Source organism: Myiozetetes cayanensis, unplaced genomic scaffold, assembly GCF_022539395.1.
Source record: "Myiozetetes cayanensis isolate MyiCay16 unplaced genomic scaffold, myiCay2020 scf10, whole genome shotgun sequence".
NCBI classification, from domain to species: domain Eukaryota; kingdom Metazoa; phylum Chordata; class Aves; order Passeriformes; family Tyrannidae; genus Myiozetetes; species Myiozetetes cayanensis.
Window position 1 is genome coordinate 18,346,502 of NW_026086605.1, and position 19,024 is coordinate 18,365,525.

General features: G+C 40.0%; 2 protein-coding genes across 2 annotated transcripts in view; one reads left to right on the forward strand and one right to left on the reverse strand.

Annotated features, from left to right (window-relative positions):
- The window catches only part of VSTM4 (V-set and transmembrane domain containing 4), a 35,394-nt gene extending 27,905 nt beyond the window's left edge, over positions 1 to 7,489 (forward strand). The window contains exon 8 of the mRNA XM_050305223.1: positions 4,940 to 7,489. Coding sequence (XP_050161180.1) covers positions 4,940 to 5,065 — 126 coding nt within the window. The 3' untranslated portion in view covers positions 5,066 to 7,489. The remainder of the gene's footprint in view (positions 1 to 4,939) is intronic.
- Positions 7,490 to 15,762: 8,273 nt separating this feature from the next.
- The window catches only part of WDFY4 (WDFY family member 4), a 122,594-nt gene continuing 119,332 nt past the window's right edge, over positions 15,763 to 19,024 (reverse strand). The window contains exons 61-62 of the mRNA XM_050305270.1: positions 17,079 to 17,190; positions 15,763 to 16,169 (exon numbers count right to left, since the gene is read on the reverse strand). Of these exons, the coding sequence (XP_050161227.1) occupies positions 16,103 to 16,169; positions 17,079 to 17,190 (179 nt within the window). The 3' untranslated portion in view covers positions 15,763 to 16,102. The remainder of the gene's footprint in view (positions 16,170 to 17,078; positions 17,191 to 19,024) is intronic.

Genomic DNA, 19,024 nt, shown 5'->3' on the forward strand with positions numbered 1-19,024 from the left:
CTTAAAAAAAAAAGAAAATCTCTTTCTGACTCCTGAGTTAAGATGTTACCTTAATGAGGGGGTCATCCCACTGAAGTTCATAGGATCTGAGCATAAAGTCTATCTATGGCCCTCAGGAACACTACTGGTTTCAGCACAAGAAAGACTACAGATTATAGAGTGGTTTTCCGGTGTATATTTGAACATAGGACTGTCAAAGGTTAATGCTTTTGTCTCTGAAGCTACAGTGCCTAACCCCACTGCTAGCACATGCTCTCTCCCCTGGTCCTAGTGGTTCAGCCTGTCCACCGAACATGCTGGATCTTTATTTCAATCCACCCTCACCTTCACCTCCATGACTGAACCCTCCAGTGATGGCCAAGCTGGCAGCCATATGCCATCCCACAGCTTCAAAAAACAGATGCTTTTGAAAAGGAGATATACAGAGGAGAAGGTGGGCTACCTCCTTTTCCTTAGGCTGCATACAGCGTGCAGTTTCCTCCCTTGTGGGCATTCAGGCAGAGAGAACCAGCACTCTGTCCCTGTGGTCAGAGCCCATGCAGAGTTAGCCCGGAGAGTCCTGTCTAGACACTTTCTGATGAAGAGTGCTCAGGCTGTGACACAGGATGCTCCTGAGCTGTGCCATCTGGACAGTATCTGCATTTTTTCTGTGGAGCTCTTTACCGACTGACTACAAAACAGGATGTTTCTCAAACATGAAAGGAAGAAGGCCAAAGATTCAAGTTTGGCTTACGCAATAGAAAGGGAGAGAGAAAAATCATAGTTCAAGGATGTGCTTGCTAAGAAAGAGCTACTTAATGGCACTGGGGCGAGGCTGCTTTGTTTGTGCTGTGGATTAGCCAGGAGAGAAGTGTAATTTCTAGAGAAATTTATCAAACAAGTCTTAGCACCACCTCTTGACTCTGTAGCTTCTCCATTTGTGCTTCCTACAGCATCCCCTGGCACCGCAGTTTGCACTCAACACTATGGCCAGGCCATAGGTGACAATTTGCCACGTACTGGCAATCACACCAACAAACATATGCAGAATTGTCAGGGTTTATCCTTGGTAACCTAACTTGTTCACCCATGAGTGCAGGGCATGCCAGTGAGGGTGGAGTTTCATTTTCAGGTGCTGCTGCAGGAAATTGGAGTTACTAAAAATACTGTGAGGCTCTAACTGGAATTTCATAGAATCACAGAATGGCTTGGGTTGGAAGGGACCTCAAAGATCATCTTTAGTTCCAAGTGCCTTGCCATGGGCAGGGACACAATTTGGGACAGATACTTGTTAAATACAGAAAACTCAGAGCTGAAAATTCCATTTCATCAATAGTTTTTTTTTTTTTCCCTGGTCCTGCGTAAAAGTCATTCTGTATCATATCCCAAACAAAAACTGCATTGGATGTAATTAATTATATAGACACTGAAATTGAAGGCAAATGTCTGCAGCAGTAGTCTCTAAAATATTTAAGATTGAAAGGAACTGGGAAGTCAGGCCTTTTCTGCTTGTTCTTGATAGTAAAGTAGAAACAAGGATATTTTCTTTTATAATTAGAAATTCACTTTTTTTTTTTTTGTCATCTTCATGATAACTGGTGTAGTCATGGAACAGTGAGGTTGCAGCAATCTGGAACAAGTTGGCATCAGTTGTTTTTCCTGACAAATTAAATTTATGAGGTTATTATTTGCTTTTTTTCTTCATAACTAATTACAAATCTGGATAAAATACTCTTAGTTAAAACAATAAATATCCTTGAGGCTGCCAAGAAACAAACTAGCTAAGCCTAGGAAGAGCAAAATTGACATTCCTTTCTGACATAAAAATCAGAATAATTTTGATTAAAAACCCAAGCCTTCTAATTAACTTCTAACACAAAATAGACAAACTCAATAAAAACAAAACTATATATATATACATACTTTAGTTTCTTTTAAATATTCACATGATAAACCTTGCAGATAGTTCAATAAGAAAAATGTTCCTGTAAGTGAACTCTTTTGAATAGTTGCCCATGAGAAGCCCTGTGACTGGAATAAACTAAAATTAAAATGGAAGAAATCTGGAAGAGGAATCATTTTGCCCAAAGATACACTGGAATATCATGACTCTTCCTAATTGTGGCAAAGTGTGTGATCCCAAGATGAGAAAACACATACAAGATAAATACTGTTATCTAGAAGTGCCACATTGGAATAGAATTCTATTTGAAGAAATTGTTTCAGTGTTATTTTAGAAAAACTATGTAATTTTTTAGAAAAGGATGTTGTAGCCATAGAAATCCCAATGACCTCTTAGGTGAAGGGCCAGGACAGAAAGAGAGAGGCAAATGGCCAGTCATTCACTGTCTCTTCCTCTTCTGCCCTACCATCCGTCCCACCTATAAGATCAGTTATTAAAGTCACACGATTGTTCCAAAAAGGAGGTGGTGGCATGGCTCCAGGTTTACACTGCCAAAACATGATCCAGTCTAAATGAGAGATGAAATGGTAGAATTAGTTTTCTTTCCCTGTCTGCTCAAAAAGAAATTGGTTTTGGACAAACAAACCAGCAAAATTAAATTAAACATGTGGTTGATAAATGAAGTGCAGAAGAGCGTATGGAATAAAACCCTGGCTACCATAGGTACTTAGAGTAGTGTTGACTTCCATGCACTGTTATTACACATCCTTTGCTGAAAACTATATACCTTTCACAATTTTGAACCTCCTGTGTGTTTCCTCATATTTTCAATCAAATTATTACATACTAGAAATATGCATAAGGGAAATTATTCTACACATTTTATGGTGTGCTGTTGCTTGTAGCAGTAATTGAAGTACCTTTTCCACTTATGAAAGTACTAATTTTATTTGGTTTTATTGCTTTTCTAGATGCAATTATTTATTTAGTGTGTTTTGGCTTTATTAAATTATGTTTACTATAGGAACATCATAAAAATGTATGAAAGCAACACATCAGCCACTACTGCCCAATGACTTGTTTTGGGGAATCTAGTGTTATTTTTCATATCCAAACATAATAGAATAAAGTAAGAATAAAGAGATAATCTACACTGGAAAACAATGCAATTTTGAGATAATATAATAAAACACCTGGACAATATGATTTCATAAATCTTACTTCTAAAATTTACATGAGCTGGGCGTTGGGGTGGCTATTTTAGGACCTGCAGCATTTTCTAAATGGAAGTGTAAGAAATATGATTAAACAGCAAAGAGGAAAGCATATACAGGTTTGGCTTGCCCTGAGAAACTGATTCCTATAGAACAATGAAAACATTTCTAACTCAACAGATTCTCTTTGTCAGTCTTAGAAATGTAGTTTTACTCTGGCAGTGACCAAGAATTTGTCTGTAAAGTTTTATCACCTTCATTTTTAAGTGGCTTTTCATATGCAGTGTATCATTATATATTGAGGGTCTGATGTGACACCCACTGAAGTTGGCAGCAAAACTCCCAGTACCTTCACACAGAAACTAGGTGTGTGATGAAACTAGATCATACACTGAGAATAAAATCAACTCCTGCATTTGGCCTCTGTACTACCTACTGAATAGATGGGCATATATAGTTTTGAAATCTCAAAAGGAATCTTTAACGTACAAAAAAGCAAAAAACTACTAAAATACCTGGAAACTCAGGCTAATACTTTCAGGATAGAAAGAAGAGGGAATTTAAAAATGAATTAAGGATCACAGCAGCTGAACAAGAGTTTTTTCTAACTCTTTAAGCCAAGGCCAGGATAGGGCAGATGTCTTTCTAAACACTGTGGTTCAGTTCAGCTCTAATACACTAACAACGAAAAGATATGTGTGATTTTATTTCTATTACAGTCAAGATCTGTCTGGGATCCACAGAAATTCCTTTTATGTTATTACATCAGAGAATTCAATGAAAGCAGGAAATTTTCTGTGTTATCAACAGTGGAGCATTTAATCGTGAATGAGGACCAAAAGCTGAGTTCAAATAGGACTACCTATGCACGCAGGGGACGGAGGGAAGACCATGTGAATAATGAAATGCAGAGATGCCAGTCCTGCAGGGGGTCAGCCCTGCAAATGGATAAAGTATTTGAGGATCTGACCTGCAGAGAAAGTCAAATTAATGCTGGAAAAGCATAAACTTTTCTACCCTCTGGGAAACAACCTGAAACGCTGAGTGTGAGCAGCTGTCAAGCACAGGAGTGCAAGACAAGATTTTCCTCCTCTAAGCCACCTGAGTCTGGATGAAGTCCCCAATAGCAGCAGCTTCTGCCATGCATGTGAAATTTGCTTGGTACATTTTTATAGACACCTCTCTTAGCTAAATTTTATGGTTTTCAGTCTAAAACTCAACCACTGTAATACAGCAGACAGCTTTGGTGGTATGGCCTTTGTTCTAAACTCTGAACTCATCTATAGCTTGGCAAAAAGGGTGAAATTCCATTGGAATGGCAGTAATTCTGTGAATTTTTTTCTGCCTTCTGTATATTTTTAATGTTTTTTGTTCTGTGAAGAAACATACTGAGAGGCACTGAGAATGACTGTGATTAGAGATGTAACTGGTCCAAGGTTTACAGCTGGGAAGCAAATCTGGCATATATCTTTCAAATTGTGAAATGCGACAAAAATAAAATCAGAAAATTTAGTATTAAGGAGGCTGAACATTTGGCTAACATACATATTTCAAATCTGCAATATTTGAATTGTCAAAATGTTCAGTGTTTTTGAAACAAGGAGAAATTAGAAACGAACCTGAAAAGCCTACTTATTCCTGTTTCTTATTTTTAATGTTAGTTATTTTTATTTCATCTTCTATGAACTAACTGTAATGCAGAATAAACTGATTAACAACATAGACAGAACTTAGCAGCATGGTAGAATTAGCATGCGTGAAAGAAGAAATATAGCCCATTCTAGAGAATATCTAGATTGAGTGGTAATGACATTACAACTAATTTGTTGGTTCTGTTTTCTAGCCAAAAATCGCAGAGGAGAATTTAACATATGCTGAACTTGAACTTATGAAGCCGATTCAGGAAGCCAAAGGCATTCCCAACACGACAGTCTACGCACAGATACTCTTTGAGGAGAACAAGCTGTAATAGTTCATGCCTGTATAAATGTCCTATGTCTATGTTCTATTTAATTCTTGCTGTACTGTTTATTTATAAAAGTCAGATGTCCTTATTTTTTTATTTCCATTCATGCACTTCTATTTTTCTATGAGACTTTTAAACACCATGCAGTTGAAAGTAATCATAGAAAAAGCAGCTGGTCTACAAGTGATATCCCAGAGATACCCTTTGTAGAGTTCTATCCCCCTGTTGTCAAGGGACTGAAGTTCCACCTGGGGAAATTCTAACACTAAACATTATTCCTTCTTTAACGTTAATGGGAGGAGTCCAGCTGCAAACATCAACATCTTAACAAGCCTCAGGAGGACTAGTGGCAGGGTCCATGCCCATCAGCCTGCTTCTGAAGGCAAAGACCACTGGCTAGGAAAATGGCCGCTAAATGCATTTTGTCCCAAAAGCTTAAATTACTTTTTCAGCTTTCCTCCCCTCCCCTCCCTCCACCCAAAAAACCAGTTAAAAAGGTTTGTCTTCTATGTTTTCAAATTTCATTCCTAAATGACATTGTCTTAAAAAATTTATGTTACTTATAGTAAGGTGCTTGAAATAAAATACTCCAAAATAATCCAAAGGAATCACTTATACATAAACCCCAGTGATTTAAGGAGGAATATTTATAGGTTGGGAACATTTTCCAGGATTTGATCTTTAATTCTGATTGGGAATAGGAAAAATGTGATAGTGAGTAAAAGACTGGCAGAATCAGGACATTGATTTTGGCCTTGGTTTAGTTTGGTGCTCCCAAACCTGCAAAGGGTTTATCCTGTGGCCTGCATTACTGAGCTGCTAATTTAGAGGAAAAATCACACAGTTTTTCCTTTAGTATGGAGCAGACTCTATAACACCCTGCTGACTTACTTTGGACCTATTTCTTTGGAAAGACCAAAGAGCTTTGGAAAGACCAGAGCTCATGAGAGGACACAAAATAACCTTTCTCTTTCTTTACCTCTTGATAACTGAGAAGGCATTCTTCATTTTCCTTTGATATACAGTCATGGAATGATGAGCATCCTGGGCATTTCAGTCACAAAGCATAGCTGGACTGATGTTTTCAAGCTCATGTATCTCCAACGTCCAAATCTCACCAGAGCTCAGGGAAAGTTTGATACCCAACACCTTTCAGCCCTTGGGAAACTTAGGTCCTTGAGTAACTGCAGAGTTCATGGAGGGGTAAAAGTGTGGGCTCTTTGGCTCACCATGAGGTCATGAAGATCTGATACTTGGCATGTGCCAGGTCTTCCCCAGGTCTGGAGTGGAGCCCTGTGACAGGCCACTCATTCAGCAATATTTTGGAGTAACACTTTTAGGCCTTGGGTTTTGGAATCCTAACTAGGGTGGTCCAAGCTGCTTCCTCCCTTACAAGTCATGCATTTTTAGTGATAGAACAACTCCTCACTGGGGCTCAGAGCACTGCTGGTTCCCGTGTTCCTGTTACTGCATTGGGAGGGCAGGAGAGGAGGGCAGGGCCAACAGTGCAAGGATGAGGACATGCAACCAAGGGAGAGAGCACATCACTGCCTTTTGGAGGGTGTCACTAAAATAAGTGAGTTTGTATAAACTGCTTTTTAACTGTTTTGAACAGAGGTAGAAATTAGGCAGCACACGTAATCTGTTACTGTTTAGCCAGGATCTGTAAATATAAAACTCAGTCACCTGACTCCACATTAGATAAAAATCTCTTCTATGAAAGAGAATTTAAGAAAAGCTTTCAACCTGACCACTATGTACAGTACTAATTCCAGTTCTAGTCCTTCATCAAAACAGTTCTTTCCAAACTAAGGCCAGCTTTTATCAATAGGTTTGTTAATACTTACTTGCATTTTTAATGTTTGCATTTGTGAGCTGTCAGGAAAGTGTTTGTTTCACCTTTTCGTTATCCCAGAAGTTAATCACCCACCAAAAGGGCATGGTATCTTTCCTTGTTCTCTGATTGGCTGCTGGACTTTCAGTGACAACAGCAATCAACTCACTGAACAAAACCAAACTGGTGCTAAAGAGTGATCCAACAATCAGGGATCAGTTTTGGAACAGCCAGAGTTTGACTGACTATTCAGAGAGGACATCTCTTATGCAGATAGCTGTTCAAAAGGCCTTTAAAAGGTATAGAATTTATTAGTTGTTCCTTTGGAATTACAAATAAAGTGCTAACACATAAGTGATTTAACCACTTAGTTGTGAAAACTTTCAAGTTTGGTTATAAATATTCCTTTTACATACAACTGGCCATTGTGCCCATTGTTCAGAAGAATTCTCTACTGTATATTGATGCCCAGCATGTTAATTAATACCATTCTTTATGTATTAATATCCTGTATATTCTTGTTTATGTTTGATATCTAATTGCCCAAAATAATAGTTAATTGAGCTGAATAAATTACCTTTTTTTGTAAGATATGTTCTTCAAGTCTGTGTAGGATTTATTGCTTCCTAAAGAATGATTCAAGGGTATGTCTTTATCTCTTACTTGGCATTTAGAAAATCCCAGTATTTGGAATTGAATTCTTCATTATACAGAAAACTCCAGGCTTTTTAAATGTTTTCCATTTGTAAACAACTTGATGACAGCAAGATCCTGAAAGGCAAAAGACCAGCTGAGTGAAACAAGGTCAGAAATATTACTTGGGAGAACACCCATCTTCCTGAGCAGACACTTCCTATGCCTTTTGTTACACGATGCTCACCTAGATGTAATAATGTCAGATCATATCACTAGGGAAAGAAACCTTGCAATTAATTGCACATCTTTAGGTATCAAAGTAATTCACTTGAAAGACTACACAGAAGAAAATTTCACTGAGTATAATATGCTTTAGTGTGAGAATTGCAGAATAAATGGATTTAGCTCCTTCTAAGAGGGAACTGCAAGGGCAAATTAGTCCCTGTCCTAATTCTCTCTGGCTTCAGGAGAACAGCAGTGGAGCTGAAGGCAGTCCACTGTTCTTTTATGACAGGACCTCCCATGAAGACTCTTAATACCTTATTAAGCAGCAGCCAGAGTCTGCTGAGTCATACTATTTTGGTTACTCCTTCTGTTACCATTGGTAAAACGTGGTCTAGTGCTGTAATTTTAACAAATACAGCTCTATTAGCTTCACACCAATTTAGGATTAGATTGTTAAATGCTAATCTACTGCACCCTATAGCTTTAAATAGAATTAGGTATGTTTACAGCTTTGGTTAAATGCACCTTGTTCCTCCACATTAAATTTTATTACGAGAATCCTCCATCAGCAAATAGGAGTAAATCATATCAGTGTCATGGGCTGTGTGGGGGTTGATTCTGCAGCCCAAGGAAAAGGTATTTTATTACTCTTTATTACAACTTTCTAATTGGTAGGTGTGGTCAGCATGTCATTATCTCTGTAATTACAAGCAAATTATTTGTTTTAGTATAACTGTAACATAACTGGGGGGTTCTCTTCATTAAGAATTCAATAAACTTATGTCCTTACCCAGGGTTTGGCCACGTTCTGCTGGCATAGCAGGACTCAGCCCAGATAAGGTTGCATTTGCTGTTTAATTTGTAGGCTAAATTCTGCTTTTTTGAGACTTCTCCAAAACACCTCTGGTGAGTGACATCAAGGTGCAAAGATCCTTTTGGGCTACTAAAGCCCAAAGGTTACTAACCTGCCAGGGTAAAACATAAGATTCCTGAATTCTAATGCATAACGATTTTCTCTGCTGGGTTTTCTGCACTAATCTATGATATACTTATTTCATGTGCTTTGTTCCATCATCTGGTTTGATTCCACTTTACTACCTTGGTTAGGAGGCAGGTTAGATTGAAAGACTAGGTGTCAGTAGAAGATTCTTGAGTTTGTGTTATTCCTCTCAGAACAAAAATAGAAAGTGGAGATAGGACAGATTTTGAGATGTCAGCTAATCTATTACTTGATCTTGGACCAACTCAGCCCAGCTTACCATGGTAGAAGTTGCTCTAACCTTTTCTTAGAAACTGACAGTGATAAGGTTCCCTACTCTCCTCACCATCCCTTTCTACAGCCCTAATCTTTCAAAACGTTTCCTAGCACATAGGCTTTATCTTTTTGTCTTTTACCCAGTTGACATAGAGAACATCTCCCTTTTGTCTTAACAGCCTTATCCATATTTCAAGAGTATTGAAGGGAAGATAGAAAAAAGAATTAACTACCTCAGTTCTGTAAAGAACAAATTATTCCCAAGATTCTTCTCTGGAAAAGATTAACAAGTTATTCCAGAGAAAGTAGCCCTGAAAATTTAGGGAATGGTTAGGTTGGGTTCTGAGCTGGCATCCCAGATACCATTTTGAGCACAGCCCACAGAGGAAAATGCCTGCTGAAACACCTGCACAAAACACACCATTGTTCCAACATGTGGATCTCAAACAACCTCCTCTCCCTGGCTGCCCCAGCTCTTACAGCAAACTTTTTAGCAGTTTCGTATTCCAACATTTCCTCTCAGAGGCTACATGGTGAAGCAAATTACTCCACTGACTGCATAGCACTAGGTAGGACAGGAATCTTGCTTGTCTTGGGCACTATATTTTGTCTCTCTTGCTCCTTACCAGAATTGCTGGGCTGTTTGCAAACCCTGCAAGAGGCTTTTCAGTCTTCAAACACTCTGGTCAGAAATGTTCTGCCTACCCTTTTTGAGCCCCCAGCTGAGGAGGGGCTCAGGTTTTCATTTTAGCACATAACACAGTTAGTCACTGCAATTGCACTTCTTCTTATTGTGAGGATCTGACACTCTCCTGCATCTCACACCAGGGAAGCAGGAGGTTACATGCACTGTCCCTATGCAATCTCACTCGGGTTGTGGTCCTGGCTAGGGAAAAACACTGGGGAAAGGGACTTCTTACCTCCCTGTATGCCTGTTCCTTGTGCCCCTCTCCAACTGTAAGCTGTTGAGTTGAACACAAACTTTCCCTCATGGATTTAATTTGAGTTAAACCATGTTAAAATCCTATCTATTTGTCTGCAGCAATATTTTACCATAAAGAAGTGAATGAGAACACAACAGTGCATTAGGGCTCTGTACATAGAGCAGCACAAGACAAGATCACCTCTGGGGACTTTTGCCTTCCTGTTCCAGGCCAGCATTGTCTTGGGCACAGTTGACAGCAGCTTCAGTACATTGCTACTCACAACCCCACGTTGTCCTCAGAAAAGAAGAGGACTGCAGGAACTTCTCTGACTGCAGGAACTTCTCTGACTGCTGAGATTGTCTCTCCTGACACTGAGGAGGGTGGGAGAGGACAGCACAGAACAAAGACTTCACATAAAATATACAGAGCAAAAACCACATGGGGACGGGCAACAGCTATCACTTTCAAACATAGTAACTGGATGCATGTTCTCCCTTTACCAGGAAAGCAAACAAGAAGTCACTGGATACTGCTCAGTGGTGCAACATTTCCTCCACCTCTGATTCTGATTGCTGTGCATAGGAATAAGAAGGGAAACTGCTCAGCACTGTCTGTGAAGAGATTTTTCAGGCAGCCAGTTAAGCAGCTTTACACATCTCTTTCCCCTGAACTAGTCCCATGGGAGACAGAACAAGAATCCTGGCCTAGGTACCCAGATCAGAGGAAAATCAACAATTTTCCCAGCCAGCCTTTATTATTCTACATGGCACTTCATCTTAAAAGGTCCTGCTTTGCAACTGAACTCTGCTCTCATAGGAAAACATGCCCTTCAACTCCCTCAGGCAAACATAGCTATTCTCACTTCTACCTTTACTTCCTCCTTGCTTGCTCTCAAAGAGCAACCAGAGGATAGAAGAGCTCTATCCTGCTAGGGAACTAACTCAAAAGCCAAAATTAGTAAATCACTGTGCACATGATGATGGCAAATGGCAAAGGCCACTCCTATGTATCACTATAAAAAATAACATTAATTGGGATGCTTTGCAATTTCCTGTACAACCCATAATTAGGTTAGATAAGAAACTAGCAGTGTCTGAGTGCTATAAATGTCTAAATTAAGTTATTTTGAGAGTGCTTGGCACTTTGACATTTGAGAGTTCAGAGTAATTGGGGTATTGAAATAAAATTGCTTCTGTTATTTAAAAGGTCATTATCTTCTTCGGGTAGATGTATAAGGACTATTTTCTACTCTACTGAGCTGCTGTATTTGGTACAATTAGACCTGCTTCAGTAGATTTCCAGTGGGCCTCCTCCCACTTATCACAGTCCCAGCACTGCCACAAGGAAGGAAGGGCCTGTAAATATACAGCCCAGGTATCGTGTATATATTCAGCTCATAATCAGGCTCTGAAGAGCCAAGAGCTGCCCAGAGCTTGCAACGTGAACACCACAGGCTGCTACACCCAGCAACTGAGTAGCACCGTAGCAACTGAGTCCTTACACAACTAAAATCAACAAATGCCAAGCTGTAGGCAGAAGCCAGCCTGCCAGGCAGACAAAGGCTTTGAAGCAAATCAGGATTTCACCTTCCCCAAAAAATAATCTCATAGTCTGTCAGCAACTCTACTTATTCAAATAACACTACTGGAATCCCTTATTTACAACATCCATGGCCCCACTGCCACACAAAGATATGCCTTTTTGATTTCTTACTGGATCTGTTCTCTGCAACTGTGACAGTCAAAAGTGGGAACTTAAATGACTGCACCTTAACTGCATTTTATTTTGGTTAGTCCAGCAGAGACAGTAAAATAAGGACTATAAAGACATAGACATTGGCAGAGGAGATGTAACTTCCTACCACTTCTCCACTGGAGACTGCCACAGCCAGGAGATGGTAGGGAATGGACTGAACACAGGAGTGGCCAAAGAGCACTCTCAGTGTTCATTCCTGTGGTTTAATCCACGTACGCTCACCAGAAGAGTGAGCAACCTACCAAAACTGGATTAGATATGCGAGCATGAGTTTTTCTTGTGCCTCCTGGCCAGGGAACAGATGTACAAGGGAGAAGCAAACTCCTGAGAGCCTCCTATCCAAACTGAACAAGGAGACAATTTCTGACCCCTGAATTTCTCCCCTGAAACAGGGGAAGTTCCTATGCTGCTGTTGCAGTCATCCCCAAGGACAGCTTCTCTCCCATCAGTAAGAGCTCGTGATGTTCTTTACAACACTGGACTCACCTGACATCCTCAGCTCCAACCACCCAGCCAGCACACTCACCACTGCTGCCCCAGTGACTGCCCTGCACCAACAGCCTCCACACGCATGGGGTTGCAACACTTGAATATGAAAGACATTGAGATGATCACTGAACAGAGGCACTGTTGTCCCCATCAGGAGGACTACATTTACTCAGTACTCATTACACCAAACATTATTCATGGTCACTAATATTCTGATGTACTGCTGAAGGCTGCCTCGTTCTGGTTACCAGATATTTAAGACATTTAACCATAAGACACTTAACTCCAGTGCATGGAATGAGGGTAAGCCCCTTCAAAAACTTCAAGTGGTGAGTTTGCATGAGCATCCTGACACTGGGGAAGAGCCCTGATGACAACATGTCTATAAGGCAAAAGTACAGGGAGGGTTGGCATTCCTCCACCAGCCCTGTACCCTCTCACACTCCCCCATCAGCCTGGATGACTTCAATGACAGTAATTGCCATGCACATGTCTGAGCAGTGATACCAGTAATGCAACAACTGATCCCTGAGTGATATGTGTGACCATAAGGAAATAAATCATGCCAGCTACCTGGCTTGGAGGTGCTTAGTACCAAGCAGGAGGAGACAAGAGAGGTGAGATCAGGTCCAGAGCTTTCCTGGGCTTCTTTTTCAACTTTTTAGGGATGTCCCTCCTGAAAGATGAGAGAAAAGCATGACAGGTTGCAATTTCATGCAGAAGGGAGCATATTCCTGCAAATTATTTTAGCTTATATGGCTTACAGTAACTTCCCTTGTGACAGGCATAGACAATCACAAATGACATGACCTTCTTACCAATATCCTCTTGTAACCAATTTTAAGACCACTGTATAAGAAGGACTTGGTAACAGCAGCACATGGTGAAAATCATAGGGAAAATTTTCCAGTGGGAATTACAGATTGCTTTGCACAGATTTCTCAAAAAAAGGTTTGAGTAAATTCTTTTTTATGAGGATGCAAAGGCCCTGCAGTGCACAGGCAACGCTGCAAATATAGCTTCACTAGTGTTTACTAGCCAGCAGAATGCCACAGATCAGACACTACTTAATGCTCACTGTAATATTTATAAGACTTCTGTTACTGAACAAGGAAGCAAGATAGTCTGTGCAATAACCAAATAAGTGTAATTAAGGCATTCTAGGGCTTATGGTACTAGATTAAACCGATTTTAAAAGTCACATAAAGGTTGTGCTGTTCCATGTTTCTCTTCTTGGTTTCCCTACAGGGCAAAGTTAAAACTGTGCCTTGTTTCTGCCTTTCTTATCCTAATAGGATTGGATTTCTTTTAAGGGTAATTCTCACCCTGAGCTACTTACCCCTTGCAAAAGTTGGTTCTGAGATAATAACAACACTCTGTTGATGTTCACACTGTTCTGCTTATAGTTACAATGGAGTTATGGTAAAAGTATTTGCTGTGGAACTGCTTTACTTTTTTAATTTTTCAAGCATATTCTAGATCTGCTATCCCTACATCCTATGTGTGTATCATCACATCAGGATACTCACTATGTAGGCACCACTACTGCCCCTGACCTAGCACCAAACCTTGCCTATGTGTCAGTGAAAGCTACCTCCACATCCAGAGCTGATGGAATTTCCTGGGCATTTTCATGACATTCATTATTTACCAAATATGCAGCAGTTCAAAACAAATATAAAAGTAGGTATTTGTAAGAGGGTTAATTTCAGCTGATCATTCAAACACATATTACAAATTTTGAGCAAAAACTTCATGTCCTGGAGACTTACCAGCATAAAAAACAACCAGGTAGCACTCACACTGTCACACACACTGGGTGTATCAGGCCTAGGAAATCTGAGGACTGCAGCATGCTAACGTTTGTGCCTTAACTCTGTAAACAAGGAGGAGTGCTTTTGGTAATTTTGGGATGCATTTCTTTCCATGACTTGTGACGTCAGGGAAAAAAATCCTCTAGAACTAGAGAAGAAACCAAAACACTCAACCAAACACTCTTGTCCCACAAATCATTCCTAATCAATTTTTTTACCAGGATGAAACTGCAAACCACTTCTATTCATTTGCCTTTTATATTTTCCCAAATTACAACTCCCTGAAGATGAGAACAAGCTTGACTCAGGAACACATTTACTCTTAACCTACTGACTTCCACTCAGACATGCACACTCTGCATCTGTTCTCTGTGATTCAAAACTGAAGTTGTTGATGCAACTCTTGAAGGTTTAAGAAAAGTGATGTTAGGCACAAGTTGCTGAGCCTGTCAGCCTATAGCTGGCCTCTTCTTATACCAAAGCCATGTTGATGTCTAGAGTATTGGAGGCATTAGTGCAGCTGCCCAGGCTGCTGGGTGCCAGTGCCAGCTCTAGAAATGGGAGCATCTGCTATTGGCAAAGACAGGATGCATGAAGAGGCTAAAGGAGGAGATAATTAGAAAGGTATTGAAGATAACTACTAGGTAAATGAAAACACAGGTAGTGACCTACTTTCACAGCTCTTAATCACCTTTATCATGGTTCACTATAGTTGTATTCAGAGTTGACAGGAGTCCAAGTCTTGCTGTCCATATATCCAAATCACAGCTGATTTTTAAGGAACGTGCAGAGGGAAAAGGAAAGAAGTAGTATACTTCTGTTGACAATTGACCATTCTCCATTCCTCAGGAAAAGATGTGCCTGTTTGCTCCACAGGGTTATTTGATTACTAAACATTGGTGTGTTTTGGCCTGTTTTCAGTGTATGTTTCCCTGAGCACAGAAAGATTAATATTTGACTCATCAAGTCATGCACTTGAGGTCAGAAAGTATAACCAGGCAGGTCATCTGTGTAGACATAATGCATCATGAGCTGGCCTCTAATTACTATTGCTTGTCTTCCACAAGCAATTACTACACTACTGCTACCTCACTCACTACAAAGGTTAGACTGAGCTGTGGGGTGGGTTGGGGACATGCCTCAGCACTCTGTAGGGAAGGAGGCTGTTTGCCATAGGAAGATTTGCTCGTTCAGCAACATAATTCAAAAGAGTTATTAGCAAAGCAGTGTCCTACAGGAAGAAGAAAGTTGATTGTATAGTTAAAGGAAGACTGGTAAAAACCTGTCTTCTACTCCAGATTCTTCCTAATGATGCTGACAAATCCCTAGCACCAAGATTTGACAAGGGTGGGAAAGAGGGCAGGGAAGGAGGAAATTGAAAGAATATGACCAGTCGTGTCAGATCTTCATCTTCACCCATTCCATACATTTTGCCTGCCTTACTCACTATAAAAAAAAAAAGTCAGAAATTAGGAAACATTCCACCATAACACTTGTTTACAATTGGGCTGGTTGAAGGCACCAGCATCAACCTGAGAATTCACTTTGAAAAGAAAATATCTTTTCAGAAGGTATGCATACATTTTTTTACACATTCAGGGAAAAAGGAAGTGTAGGAATGGAGATACTAACATCCTTCCATGCTAGTGACAACAAAAATACTGCACCAAACTCACTTAACATCTCTTTGAAACCTCAATATTTTTTTATCCCCTGATATTAAAAATAGAACATTTTCATTTTATTAAACTACACTGCTCTTTGGCATAATCAAGGCAGTTTTATTTGCTAGATAATATTTGTGAAATCCAGTGTATTATGTCAACTTTGATATCTAAAATAACATTTTACAAAATACAAAAGTTTTCCCCAGAAAAATACTACAAAATCTAATTGTCTATGTGCATGTCTGTCAGTATCCCTCACAACTTTGGAGTCCATTGCCTAATTTAAATCAGACTTGACTGCAGGTTCACTCCCACAACTCCTTTGAGATTCAGTCCCCAAGCACAGGCTTCCAGTTTCTCTGATTCTTTCATGCTCTGAAGGGTAATTTTTCTCTCCATCCAAAAGGCTGAAAAAACAAGAGTTCTTGGCTATTTCTTCCTACCCATCCACAGACCAGCAGCAGATTCTTCCCCAGTCATCACCAACTAGGAGCTTGGAGGAATTTCTTGAGAAAGAAAGAGAAAAAACCCATGTTTAAGAACAAGACACAAATAGGATCAAGGCTGTTTCCTGCATGTGCAGCAATTAGGATGATGTAATATTCAAGGGAGTACTTAATCTTTAATATTAAATTTGAAGAACAATGACATAGAATAGACAAAGATTGGTACTTCAAAGACTGAACTTAGAATTGGGTCCAAACTTTTCTGGAGTTCAGTAAGTTAGTTGTGGATACTCTATCCAGATCAGAAGCTCTTACACTATGGATGTTAAATAATCTGCTGCCCAGATTCAGAATTCTGAATCTCATTAGCATATTATGTCATGGCTTCAGCCACTGAAATCTCTGTCACTAAAACTAATGAAACCAACCCTCTCCCCAAACTTTCCACTTTCAATGCATATAAACATCACATCATGTGCTCTGAAGGTAAGCATGCAGAATATAGGAACACTTTAGCCACTATCAAAATGCCAAGACTTTTGGAGAAAAGGCAGGAACTGTTTTACAGTACAGGAAGGCAGGAACTGTTTTACACTGTGGCATCCTGGAGTAGGAGATAACAAATATTGCAGCCAGATGAAAGTGCAGGAGGGTGATCGAGTATACTAAAATACTGCTGGCTGTGCAAACTGAGCGGAGTTGAACAACAAAGTTGTCCTTTGGCCAAAAACTTCCTGCTTACATTTTAAGGAGACAGTATCTCCAGTAACTCCTAGGACAGGAGTTATTTCTGCGTTTCAGAGACTGTGTAGCAGCTGCTGAGCTCTACAGTTATTCTGGCCAAAACCTGCTATTTCTCCTGGGTTGTCCCAAACCGAAGCAAGAGCAGGACCCCAATCCCCCGGCCGAGCCCAGCCCAGCCCAGCCCGGAGCCCCCAGTGCTCCCTGCCCGCAGCGCCCGGCCCGTACCTGGACATGGCGAGTGCTGTCACTGCTGGGCTCGTCCGACCCGCTCTGCCGGTCAGGGCAAGGCCGGGATTCAGTTCCCGACAGAGAACAAGATGTTTTCCACACTTGTTACCTGTTGTGCGGTTTAAAAATAAATATTTAGAAAGTGTCTGGGGGGCAGCGGGGATGGGATTGTTATTATTTAGGGTCAGCAAGTTGTTAAGTTGAGAACAAATATATTTAATCTTGGCCTGTGCTGTTGCAAAATAGGCCCATCCCAATTTAATTTGTGGCTATGATAGTTACATGTGCTGACGTGCGGCTGTATCAATTGTGTGCTAAATTGGATTTGTGTATTATTGCTTTCTAAATTGCATGCCTAGTTCAGCAAAATTGTTCATCAGTTTTCACTGGCTCTATGCTTAATAAGATGCCCCACAATACCTTGCTGCCAGGATATAATACAGCCCATAATTGCCTAGTAAAAAGAAATTACATAAAGCCCCGGTATTATCAACTTATCTAAATCTGCTCATAACAGAACCAATAATTAAATGCTGTGAACATTTCACATACACACACATACATACACACACAGCTAACAACATAACTCAATCACAGTTACTTTGGTCTTTTTAATGACTATGTTTTGAATTAATTTTATTTTCTTTAGTGCGCAGAAGGAGATGTGGGAATATTTGGTCATTTAAAATAACTCCGAAGTCATCTGAGTAGGTTAAGGGAGTATGACACTGCTTTGATTACACTTCTCAACAACTTTATTAAAGAATGTTGTTCCTGTATGCACCTGAAAACATGCGCCCCTATGTTCATGTGCAAACAGGTGTGTCTACATACCAACAGGTGACTGGGGTCTATGATATCTTTTATGATCCTCCTTGAAAAAGGCACAAACAAGAGTGTTCTGCTATGCTGCCATGGACAGCTTTTATGTCCTCATTTAGAAAACTATTTAAGATATACATCTTACAAATAGCTAAAATCTCAGTCTATTCAAAGATATGCGTATGCAATTGTACCTGAGTAAACAGGACCTAGAAAGACCATGCAAAGTTACGGACAAGATCTCAGGAAATTCTTAAAACAAATTAGACTTTCCTACATGTAAAAAGAATGCACAAAATGACTACACAATACTACAGCCATTTTGGAAAGAATGTTAAGTCTTTTGCTTCGACTTACAGCAGTCTTTGATTAGAGATGACAATGAAACCAAATATGAAGATACCATAGCCAGACTATCTCACATCTGGCATCTGGGGTGTTCTTGCACCTTTCCTAGAAGCACCTGGCTCTAGCTACACTGAGATGTGACAGAAGGTTGATAGGCATCTGGTTTGGCAGTTAAACATACAGAGGCATATTGAAAATATTTTCACATAGCAATCTAAGTAATGTTGATGCCAAGTTCCACGAACAGCACTTCTGAAGATCTCAGTAGTAATGCCCAATTACTGTATAATATCTTTTTTTTTTTTTTTGCAGATGTTACATCTATAGCTCTATATTTATGCAAATTACATGCCTAAAATTGAAGTAATAGAGAATGTTTGTAATGAGGAGCACAGCAAATAAGTGGTGTAAATTATACATACTAACACCACAATTCCTTTCTCTTATAAAAAGCACTGGGAAAAGAAGAAAGCTGTGCTATTTAGGATGTGCCTTTAAAGCTTCCTGGCAGGTTTCAGCTCTTGTATTTGTCAGAACAGAGAAGCGAGCTTGAGCTGTTTTTAGTACCAGTTGGCACCGTAGACCCACGGTCTTTTTAATCTCAGCTCTGTGAGAACTCCAGGGTTTCAACTTCAGCTTCACATAGCCTTGAATAAGCAGCTCTAACACTAATGCCTGCTTCTGGCCTCCCACCAATTTGAAGGACCTCTGACCACTTTTAAGGTGGCAAAGACAACAAACTTCCCTGTTCCAGCCCAGAGCAAGATCTGGTG